We start from the raw sequence: 12,324 nt of genomic DNA on the forward strand, positions 1-12,324 counted from the left end.
CACTGCCAACTTTAGGTGACCATCTAATTCTATTAAGGAACATAGTGTTTTCCAGGGGAGAGAGTTGAGCTTGGTCTGGAGTAACATTATAAAGGGTTTGGAATGAGAGCTGGAGTGGTAGATGGTTGCTTTCGGTGCGTGAGCCTATTGACAGAGAATATACTGATGCAAAAAGATTGAAAGAACATAAGCTATAGTCAAGTACACTCCTACCATGGGTTGTGCAAAAAGTGAAGTCCTTTGAACCAGGAAATTGGTTGAGGCCATTTAGAACAAGCAGATTGTGTGCCAGACAGTATTCGATCAATTTGAGACCTATTCAGTGTGGCATGACCGGTTGAAAGAAAATTGAAAAGGTATAAAATCTTCAGTGACAATCCCTAGGGAGGAGGCTAGGTCTGAGTTAGATGCGCCTATGCGAGCATTGAAGTCTCCCATGACAGCTAAGTGGGACGTGGGAAATTGGTCTTGGGTTGTTAAAGTGAATTCTGAAAGTTTGGACCAGTTATCGTTCAATTCACTCTCAGTTGTAACTGGGGGTAAATATGTGTTAATCAGGATGATATGGTAGTCCGCAGAGAGCGACAGCAGAATAGCTATAGCAATCGGGGAACAAAATCCTAAAAATAGACTGTTGAATCCTGAGTTGGCTTTGACAAAACATGCTAACCCAGCTCTACAACGACCTTTGCGATGAACTCTAGTTGCGGGAGAATGGTAAACTATAAAATCTTTGAAGTTGGGAGCGTCAGCTGACCAGGTTTCTTGAAGTAAAATGCAGTGAAAGTTAGAAAGATAATTAGTAAAGTCTACGTCGCTGCATTTGTTAGTCCAACCTGCAACATTCCACAAAATAATATTGAAAGTGCTAGCCGTTGGCCTCTGGGATAGTCAAATCTGATTGGAGATTTGGTCCAGAACGCCATCAAAATCATCGAAAATGCAGCCATTAAGGATGGAGGTTCTTGGAATAGCTGATGGAGCGGAAGGATTCTCAAGTTCAGTAGGGTTACATGCAGGACTTCCTAAAAGAGCTTGAGACAACTCTTGTGCCAATGATTTGTTGTTACACATCGCTTGTGGTATCAGACTGGGGCATGATTTAAGTGGAGTTTGCATGGCCAAATCACAGTCATTGTAGATATTGAGTAAGTGGGGGAGCATCAAAGATTGATCAGGAGGTTCTGATTTTTTGTTGCCTTCTGCTTTATCACATGGCTTCCCTAGGAAGAGCCTCTTGTGGCGCAGAGTGGTAAGGCAGCCATCTGAAAGCTTTGCCCATGAGGCTGGGAGTTCAATCCCAGCAGCGAGTCAAGGTTGACTCAGCCTTCCATCCTTCCGAGGTCGGTAAAATGAGTACCCAGCTTGCTGGGGGGTAAACGGTAATGACTGGGGAAGGCACTGGCAAACCACCCCGTATTGAGTCTGCCATGAAAACGCTGGAGGGCGTCACCCCAAGGGTCAGACATGACTCGGTGCTTGCACAGGGGATACCTTTACCTTTACCTCCCTAGGTCAGACTGGTTGTTACACTTGTCTGCTGATTGGCTCGCGTTGGGTACAGGCAGTTGGTTGAATAAGGAATCACAGGGTGACATAATATCTTGAGGAAGTGAGCCAGTTTGTTGTGGGTCTGAGGAAAAGTCAAAGTCCATTGCTTCTATTGCTTCTGTAGTTCTGGATCTCTGAGAATGTTGATGATGGTTTGAGGTAGAGTTTTTTGGTATGTTTGTAGATGTGTTGCTGGTGCACAGACTTGCAGTTGGGAGTAGAGAATTGAGCTTTTGAGTTTTCATCGGACCCTTTGGTAAAGTGGCTGTAGAGCAGGTGTGACTTGCACGGGGAAATATGCTCTTAGATTATTCTTTAGTGATGGTAGATGATCTGGGCCTTTTCCCAGGTACTTCGGTAGCAGGGGAAGAGGCTTTCGGATATGTGGTGAGATATCATGAACTACACAAAGGTAGGGGTTTTGAGTCAGCAAAGACTCTGGTTGGAAATATCCAGAAGTTTCTCAAGGAGCGTTGTTTGTTCATGAGTAGCGAAGGAAGCCTTTCCGATCCGAAGGTAACTATTACTCTTCTATAAAAGGAGGCACTTGGCAGCCAATGAAGGTCTATAATGTCAATATCATTGAGCTTGCAGTCCAAAATCTGGGAAAAAGAGAGATTGATTGATCTTCTAGAGTTCCATTTGTTGTGATTGAACCTTATATTTCCTATTAGCATGGCCAGCTTCTTTGGTTGGAAGCAGCAGCTAATTGTGCGAGGAGGTTCATTTGACAGGCAGGGCAACATGTGTGGAATGGACTTCACTGTTTTAGAATTAGTAGGTGTCTTGGCCGTATTTGCTTGCAGACCCGTTTCAGTACCACTAGGGGGAGAGGAGAGGAGCTTCTCAGAGAGGGATTTCAAAGTTGTTTTAGCCAAGTCAAGTATTATGTTGATTTGGTCAAGTTTAGTATAGATGTTTAAAACTGTCTCCAGTTAATGGAGTAGAGTAAAAAGGAAAATAAAATGAGTAGATAGATAAAACTCCACTAATAAAAAACTATCTTAACACAGCCCGCAGCACCGCGGACTAAATAAAGCCGTAAGGGCTGTGTGGGAGGAGTTAGGGCGGGCTCTGTCCGGGATGAGGAAGGGTGCCGATTGGCCCCTTCCTCTGGACGCCTGCCAATTGGACCGGCTGATTCCCACCCTACTGACAAGGAAGGAATTGCGAGCCGTGCAAAGCGAGGCTCGCAGTTGCTTCCTTGCCGGCAGCCTGATGCCACGTCAGGCCGCAGCTCAAGGGAGCCCCCGGCAGCCGCATGGAGCGCGGCTGCTGGAGGCTCCCTGCCCGTCGGCTTGACGCGGCGAGAGCCGCAAAGCGCCTCTCCCCGCGTCAAGCCGCCGCACAAGGGAGCCCCCGGCCTCGACGAAGACACCGCTGGCAAAAAAACATGGCCGCCAGCCAGAAGACGCCGCCAAAGAGCCGCCAGCCGTCGCTACAGCCCTCTCACCGGTAAGCCACCTTTCCTCACCCTACCCTCGCCAGTCCCTTGCTCTGCCCCCGCCTGCTAGCGCCCATTGTATTTGGTATACAATGGGCTTTTTTACTAGTAGGAAAATAATAGAATAAGACTAGCTTATCTGAGAGCTTTTCAAGGAGGATGTCAGTCCGCCGCCATCTTAGCTGCTGGTTCCATTTTGATTTAGACGATCATGGTTTCAGATATTTTGTATATTAGCACTGCATATTTAGCTATATTTTAACTTGGTTTTTTGGTCTCAACTTTTTTGTTACCTTCCTTGTATATTGTGTGTCCCCCCCTCCCTTTTTGGTTGCACTTTTTAAATGCTAAGACAGGAATTCCTCCATGTAATTTCTTTTTGACTAAAGAAGTACATTCTTCTTCCTTTCCTGAATTTAATGCCCATAGTCTTCATTGTGTATCTGAGTTCTATTAGTATGGGCCAAGGAAAAACGGTCTCTCCACTTTAAAAAGTAACATGTGCAATATAATTAAAAGATTCAGTTCTGGACAGCTACCCAGTATAGCAATGTTTTTTTTCATGTATAGCCCAGCAACTTGATCATTCCTTCCCCTTCCTGTCCCTGCTTTATGATGTAGATGAAAAGGTTCCCCTGCCAATGACACAGCTCCATAATTGTGTCAGTGTGGGTCAGTTCAATAAGACTAACTTTTACAGCTCTTAAATATTTTATATTAAACATGACACCACCAGTTAAGGCAGAACAGTCTCTGTTCTATGTGCCAAGTTACTTTACCGTCCCAATATCCCTTCAAAAGCCATTCTTCCTGGAAAGCCTTTAGTGAGCTCTACTTTCCCCTGCATCCACATCTACTACTTTCCAACTTCTCAACTCCAGCACCACCATATTGCCAATTTGTGTTGTTTTCCTGGAGACAGTATTTTTCATACGCAGTATTTTCACAGTCCACAAGTAATAAGGATAAGGAGAAAACTCCTTTTATACCTCATCTGAAATGAGGGCAGGGATGCTGCATCAAAGAGAGGGAGGAGGAATAGGCTTTGTCTTTTGGCAGATCGGAGCACACAGAGTCACCAAGTATACTGAGGTCACAGTATAGTAAATGTATTACTTGAATCCTCAGACATCCTGGATGAAAAGGTGCTACAGCAAAGCAGGAGCCAGCTACCCTAACACCTTCTGGGCTGTTACAGTAGCAAAGTATAGCATTAGTTAAATTTTAACAAGTTTCTGACAGTAGTAATAACATTATAATTTGGCAGTATGTGAATAATGTTTTAAGTACCACAAACTGAATTAGACAAATGCATTAAAATATATTTGATACTTTAAGAGAAATATTTTCTTTTAACATTTTTATATATATATTAAAAGAAAAGGTTTATCCTAACCATCAAGTATACTTTAATGCATTAGTCTAATATGCATTCATTCCATTTAATGGAAGGTGGGGGTAATAGACTAATTTGCTTATAGAGTTTAAAACTTTCCTAAGGGATAAAAGCTATTCTAGTCATTCTAAGCCTAGCTAAGATCAAGACTTTCCCTCTTGGAAAGCAAATGAAATAAGGTGATCCAGTGCAATGTTCCCTCTAAGTTGTGGAGTGTTGTGTGCAAAACTACTACTTTGTGAGCCAAAAGAGCTACTAGCATCAGAGAGCAAACCTGCAATTGGTTATTGTGTAAATTAGGTTTTTAGAAGATTATCATAACCTTGTAAAAGTCTTGTAAAAAAATCTGTACAGAATCCTTCAACAGGCTGACATGATGTAATTTGTCAGAGACTTATTAGAGTACAGGCAGTAAAAACTGCAAGTAGACTAACCAGCATTAATTTATACGTGTTAGATTACCTGTATTTAGGGCTTTTTACTTCACAATTCACCTACAGTTGAAAGCCTTCCCCCTATTAAGTCTTACTGCACTTTAGCAGTACTTTTATGGCACCTTTACAACAGCTGGCAAACAGTGAATCAGCAAAGACAGGTTGCTTTCCATTTTGGCCAAATCTGCTACAATTTTCATCTACATTTTTGGTTGTTGGCTGATGGGTCCTTTATTCTGGTATTCCAGAATCAATCAATCAGGATATAGATAAGTTTGAGTTCAGTGGCACGCCAAGCCAAACTACTAGCGCCCTACCTGGAACCAGAGCACCTAGCCACAGTGATCCATGCGATGGTCACCTCTAGACTAGACTTCTGCAACTCCCTCTACGCAGGCCTACCCTTATCCTTGATCCGGAAACTACAACTGGTGCAGAACACCGCGGCCAGGATTGTCACTCATCATCATGGAGTTCTCATATCCAGTCGGTACTCCAAGAACTCGGTTGGCTCCCAGTTGAATTCTGGATTAAGCTTAAGGTTTTGGTAATCACCTTTAAGGCCATGCGCAGTCTGGGCCCAGTGTATCTGAGAGCCTGCCTATACCCCCCAGAAGAGCGCTACGCTCTGCCGCTTCCAACAGGCTGTGGATCCCTGGCCCTAAAGAGGCACGTCGGACCTCAACAAGGGCCAGGGCCTTTTCAGTCCTGGCCCCCACCTGGTGGAATGAGCTCCCCGAAGAGATCAGGGCCCTGCCACAATTCCGCAGGGCCTGCAAAAGGGAGCTCTTTCACCAGGCATTTGGTGAGGCCGACTGACCCATAACATCTACAGGTCTCCCCCCAGACTGAGGGATCGAGCCTACTGAGGGAGTGTCAAAGTTATTGTTAAAATACTGTTCTTGTTGGTATGTTCTTGTTCTTGTTATATTGTTATATTGATTTTGAGAGTGTTCTATATAAATGTTTCAAAATATTTTATGTAAACCGCCTAGAGCCGTAGGGAAGGGCAGTATACAAATCTAAATAACTAACTAAATAAAAATAATACCTGGATAAGGGAGAAGATTCATATAAAACTAGATTGCCTTGGTGTGAAAGTTAATACAGCATATTTATTTATTATATTTATATGCCACCCTCCCTAAAGGCTCAAGGCAGTTCACATGAAACAGAAACAATACATATAACTTAGTTTAACAATAATACAGTGATAACAGCAAGCAACGTAGTAGAATATAGAATAATATGGAGAACATTAAATTAACGCATTCTGATAGCCTGGTGGGTTGGGCGGAACTGTAGTGAGTGCCATAGGAGACAGGCTCAGGGCGAGGGCCCGTGGGAAGTGGTAGTTGATCATTGGTCAATTGTAGCCTGTATTTTCTTAGCCTTGTGAAAACAGACTCTTCCGATACTGTCTTTAAGCAAATGGGGGAAAGGTATTAAGACGATCAACTTTCCCCAGACCTAGGCAGTTGCAATGCAAATTGAGCAGTTTGCTCTGATTTTCCTACTAGATAAGTTATGTGATCATGGATTATGTGTATTAAACATAAAATGAACAGATTCCTTTAAGCAGCAAGCACATTGTGACCTTTCGGTTTCTTGGGAGAAAATATCTCTGTTGTTGTCAATTGCATAAATATTTCCCTGTCTGATTGGAAGGACCCTGTAGCAGTATATCACTATCTGAAATTAGCTTGAGGGTTGGTTCTCATATAAAGTCAAAGCAGGCCATTGAGCTTGCATTCTTCGGTTCACTTACTGTTTTGTGGAAGGCCTTGTTTTCCTTTTTATCCAAACCAGCTCTGATGACAGGACATTACAGTGCCCCCCCTCATGTAACTGTGCATTTATGCAGGTCCAACAACCCCAGGACTAATCTTTCTGGAGCTCTAAAGGGACAGCTGCGTGGAAGAGAATGTTGGCTCCGTTCACTTTCAGCCAGTGGTTGGTGGGATCCAAACAATTGTGTTTAAACATTAATAGAGAACATTGGGGGAAATTCAAACGGTTCATCTTATTTAGCTGTCATTAGGAGCGTCTGGTTGCAGTTTGTTCTTGAACAGTTAATTAAATTTCATTTAACTGAATAATTGAAAATTACAGGAAGATTCAGCTGATGGGAGGGTGGCTATTTCAAATGTAGCCGTCCACTGATTATCCTTAATTTTCTTTTAGTGAAACGCTTCAGAGAACCAAAGCATGAAAGGCGGCCTTGGAGAATATGGTAAGTATTAATGATCCCTGAACTGCCTTACATTTATTAGATATTCATCTTATGTATTTGGGGGATGCATTACAAGAGACAGGCAGCTGTAGTACTGCCTGATACACAAGTGTGTCAACTGTTGTTTTAAAAAATGTATTTGTGTGCAATTTCTATGCCTAGCAATCTTCTGAGTGAGGTCATGGTCTGTCCATTCTGAATAGCAGAAATAGTAATGTAAACACAACCACGACTGCCAGGTCCTTTTAACTGGGGATGTTGAAGATTGAACTAGGGCCCTTTTGAATGCAAAGGGATGTTCTACCACTGAACCATGGTCATTCACCTTAGAGCTGATAAAGCTTAGCTGCAGGAACAGTTGGTTATTTAGATTTAAATTACAGAGACTCTGGATAAGAGAAACATTACCTGTCAGGGCAAAGAACATGATGTGAATTGTTTTCCTTGCCTTGTGATCAGTTTGCTAGAAGTTCCGAAATGAAATCCTTTTTGCTTTCTTGAAGGCTTTGTCTGGTTTCCAAGAATCCATTAAAAGCTTTGTCAGCTTTAGTGTCGCTGAAATGAACTCTCACTAATCAGCCAGGCCTACTGCTGCTTTTTCAGGTTATGTAGAAGCCATGGCCAAAAAGAGTCAGTTATTCTAGAACAGGCCTGGCAAAAAGAGGCCCTTGGGACTTAGTGCAGCCCCTTTCTCACGTCCTATATAAGTTGTTTGAACCATAAGCAGTAGATGCCCTTCATGACTGACTACTGCTTGATTCAGCATCATTTTCTCACTGTTCCCTTTAAGTTTTCAGTATTGTGTAAAAAAAACTGTGGAGTGTAGTAAATTGGATTGATTTAGGTCAAGCTAATTAATCTGACCATTTAAATCATGCAGAGGAAAGACCAGTCTTGAAAAACTGGTTTAAATTAAGATACTGATTTTGAAATGCATGTTTCTCAACAAGTTCATATTTATACAGGCTGTTGCCCCAATAAAAACATATTGGCTTAAGGCCAGTATAGCTTCTGGAAGCATAATCCAGATTCTTTAGCTGGGCCTTTTGCACCGTATATTTAGCTCTGCTTAGATATGAAAAAGAGATTTCTGTGCATATGAAAGGATACCATATAGCTTATAGTATAGGCAAAAACCGCAGTCACATGCTTGATACTAAGTCCCAGTGAATAAAGTGGAATTCCTGTCCCAATGAATAAAATTGCTTCCAAGTAAATGTAGTTGTTGCAAGCATCTTATATTTTCCAGAAGCAAGAACTCATAGTTGCCAGGCAAAATGATTTTCCATGAGGTGAAATACTTCTTAGTTAAGTCATAAATATGAATATGTTGAAAACTGAGCATACCTATATAAGGGAGGGATAATCTATACCGTTTAAGTTTAGTGGATGCTCCTGGTAAAATACAAAATGGCATCTCTAGATTCAAGTACCAGTAATGACCCTGAATCTGCTAGGAAACTTATAATATTTAATCCAGAAATTACTGTGTCTATTTTAATGCTTTAACCTGACTTGGAGAAGTCAGGTATTTTAGTTGATTCCCATTCTTTCTATCAAGCAAGTAAATTTCATCATCCTCTACTAGAACAGGTAATGAGTATTTTGGCCACCAGGTGGCCACCATAAACCACAGGGTCTGACAGCAGGGATTCTCAGGTCACAGTCCTAAAGGCTCAGTCTAAAGTCCAATAACACAATCAAAGATTGTCAGAAGACAAAGCCTTAGTCCAGGATCAGGATATATATTCCAAAAGGCAGGGGCAAGGAAGATCTTGGGGCCCCTTCCCAGGCCAACTTTAATATCTGGTCTTCTCCCATTCCCCCGAGGCACAAACATCCCGGGACCAGGAGGGGAGAAAGTTTTTATTGCTGCCTGTTTGGTTGTGTATTATTGGATTTTAATGTGGGGGGGATTGGGATGTTTTATTTCTGCTATTGTGACCTGCTACGAGTCACTCTGGGAGTGGTAGGATATAAATTTCAAAATAAATAAATAAACAAACAAATATATAATTCTAGGGGTCAGGCAACAAGAATAGCAATAAAGCAGGTCCACCAACTGGTGGGATAATAAGCAAAGCTACAGACAAGTTGATCCGATATGGATTGCAGGTTTATGTAGGGAATTTACCTTCAAGTGCTCTTGGTTCCCATGTTAGAGTTCTTTATTCATGAGGAGTACTGGGGGTCTAGATCCCTACAAGGACTTATCATTCTCTTCTAGAATTCCCTTAGTGGAGCAGAGGTTGTAGGCTTCCAGGCGTACATTCCTATACCTGGTCCATAGTTCTTGCCCTTTACCATTGCAGTCAGGCTGATTATAAGTGGGTCTATGCTGGCTCATGGGGCAATATTGGTGTTGACTAATGGTCCCTTCAGGAAATCATCATTAAAGAAAGGATTAATGACACAGAGCAACAACTAGACCTGCCAAGATCTCTAATGTTCATGCCTCCCCCCCAAAAAAAACAAATATATTCAGAAACCCACAGCTCATCTGTCCTTTCTGGAGATTGAGAGCCAAAGGAGGGCATATACTCTTATGAAGTACTCTGCTTTACCACCTGCTTTGCTTGAAGGGCACTATGAAAATACTCCAGAAGCAGAGAGAATCTATATGTGAAGCAGAGACATGGGGCATGTCCCCTTCAGATGCTCACTGTATGTGGGAATTCAAAATAAAATCATTGCCTTCCCCCCCCTCCTTGCCCTGGATCCCTGGTGATTCTGAGAAAGGAGAAATAAGAGCCTCCTCCCCAGGGGAAATACTGAGGTCACCAAACAAATAGCCAAATACTATGCCATAGCATTCAAAGTACAGTATTTGCTGGCGTATAAGACTACTTTTCCCCCCTGAAAAACATGCCTCCAAGTGGGGGGGGGGAGGGTCGTCCTATACTCCGGGTGCACTTCAGTTGGGATAGACATAGCTGCCCATAGTGGCCCATAGTACTGTATTTTGAGTGGAAATGTTGGGGGGTCGTCTTATACGCCCAGTCGTCTTATACGCCGGCAAATACGGTACAACAAAACTGTACTACTGGAAATTTGCCTTGGGTAATTTTGACATGTTTTTATAGTTTTATAATGTTTTCAATGTTGGATTTGTGTTTTTAATCAGACATTTGTACACTCTTAGTTGTGTGAGTTTTGTACCTGGCCTGGAGCCATATTTTAATAAATCTAATCACAGTTTGCCAAGGAGGATCTTGGGGGCAGGTTGTTCTCCTATTCCAAGGAAGAGGAGCTGCCCTTCCATGCTATACCAGGGCAGTCCATGACAACAAGTCATGCAGAAGTATTCTGCAGAGCCTGTTTGATATTTTTCAGTGAAGTTCTGCTTTTCTAATTTCACAGTGTTCTAGTGAGAAATTCTATGGTGATATTCTTTAATGTCTACTTCTGATGTTTTGATCCATTTTTAATATTTCTCTAGGTTTTTGGATACTTCAAAACAAGCCATAGGGATGTTGTTCATCCATTTTGCCAATGTATATTTATCAGATCTTACTGGAGAGGACCCTTGTTCACTGTAAGTGTGTATACATTAATGCTTTGTGGAACAATGTTGTTGAAGTTCAGTTGCCACTGTGAGTTCATGTCAATTTCAGTTGATATTGTGAATTTGCAGACGTGCATTCAAACAAAAGACGAATTCCCATGACTTTGATTTCCTTGTTTCTGTGGAAAGAGGTAGCCAAGTGTGCTTCAAGAATGAAGCTGAGTATGCAGAATATCCTTTTTTTCACTTAATAGATTTAACATTTAATTTGAAAATATATTAAATACTTCATGTATCAGTTCAGGACAACATTTTAGAAAGGTTTCTTATTGTACAGAATGGTATTCGATATTGTACAGAATGGTATTCGATCATTGCTTTCCTAAATGTAAGAAAGAGTACTCTTACAAATGAAGAACTGTGAATTAAATTTTCATTGGTGGTTTACTTAGTCCACGAGGTGGCATAATTGTTCCATAGAAGATGAGAAATAGATGAACAGTTAGTAGTACAGCATGATAGTGCTTGATATTTTTGGGACTACAGTGACCTCTGGTGGCTGTGTAAACCTGAGCCAAGCCTCTGTATTTTCACCAGAGCATTCCGATAAAAATGTCTGAACTCATTTAATTTATTTTCTGTAGGCATATGGAAATACTCGCTACTTCTTTGGATTCTCAGTGTAGTGATTTTGTAAGCCTCTAAAACCAACTTAAGTAGAAACAGAAATTCTTTATGTAATTGTGTGTGTGGGGGGGGGAACCTTTCGTTTCAGGTAGGTAGCCATGTTGATCTGAAGCAGCAGAACTAAGTTGAAATCCACTGGCACATTTAAAACCAACAAAATTTTATTTGAGGGATAATCTTTCATATGCATGCACACTTCTTCAGATTAGTATAGGAGGAAATGTGCATGCAGACAAAAGATTATCTCTTGAATAAACGTCTTTGCGTTTAAAGATACTACAGGACTCAAACTTTTTTGTGTGTACTAATCTCAAAGTGTCAGAGAAGCCAAACACATTCTTACAAAGGTATTAGAGATAATCAGAAAAAGATTAAATCCCATCTAAAGATCTATCTTTTTGCAGGGTTTCTGCAGAACAAACAATTTGATTTCAGAGTCATAATTTAAGGAACCTTATGTTGCTCCAAAGGTATCTTAAATCAGACAAACTCTAGAGCTACTTCTAAGTGTAAGAAATTGTAATTAATAGTGCTATCCTAAGGAGAGTTATTCCAGTCTCATCTCAGTAGACTTATTTCAATAGACTCTACTCATTTCAATAGACTTAAACTGGATTAACTCTCTTTAGGATTGCACTGCAAGTATGTGGAGTCTGCTGGATTAAATCAATCCATACACAAATGCATCCAGTTTTGAAGATAAAGCGTCTCCTTTCATTAGATGATGTACACATATCACAGTCATTGTCTTAGTTGAGGCATTCACTCCAATCTGTTCTTTCTAAGATGACACCTGCCACTCACTTTTTTCTATGTATGTACTTAGGGCATTTATTTTAAGAAGTACAACAGAATAACACTCATCAGTTATAAGTGGATGTCTCAGTTCTAACCAAGAACAAAAGGAGGGGGTGCATGAGGCCTATTTTCCTTTGTAATGTAACCTCCCAAACCTTGCTTTTCAATGCGGTTTCTAGCCTATTCTTGCAGGCTTAGGCAGCAAGTTTTCAGTTTCCAAGCAACACAGAGCTCCTTGCTCAAAGGAACACTCTGGATGGCTGGCATGAAGGAGAC

At 41.4% G+C, this 12,324-nt stretch overlaps 1 protein-coding gene across 4 annotated transcripts in view; it reads left to right on the forward strand.

Annotated features, from left to right (window-relative positions):
* Positions 1-12,324, forward strand: part of STIMATE (STIM activating enhancer) — a 61,430-nt gene that overhangs the window by 25,211 nt on the left and 23,895 nt on the right. For all 4 annotated transcript variants that reach the window (XR_013229067.1, XM_077325766.1, XM_077325765.1 and 1 more), the window contains exons 2-3: positions 7,010-7,058; positions 10,498-10,593. Coding sequence is in view for 3 of the 4 variants with exons in the window: in XM_077325766.1 (XP_077181881.1) it covers positions 7,010-7,058; positions 10,498-10,593 (145 nt within the window). In the remaining variant the exon portion in view is untranslated. The remainder of the gene's footprint in view (positions 1-7,009; positions 7,059-10,497; positions 10,594-12,324) is intronic.

This window comes from Paroedura picta, chromosome 3 (assembly GCF_049243985.1).
Source record: "Paroedura picta isolate Pp20150507F chromosome 3, Ppicta_v3.0, whole genome shotgun sequence".
NCBI lineage: Eukaryota > Metazoa > Chordata > Lepidosauria > Squamata > Gekkonidae > Paroedura > Paroedura picta.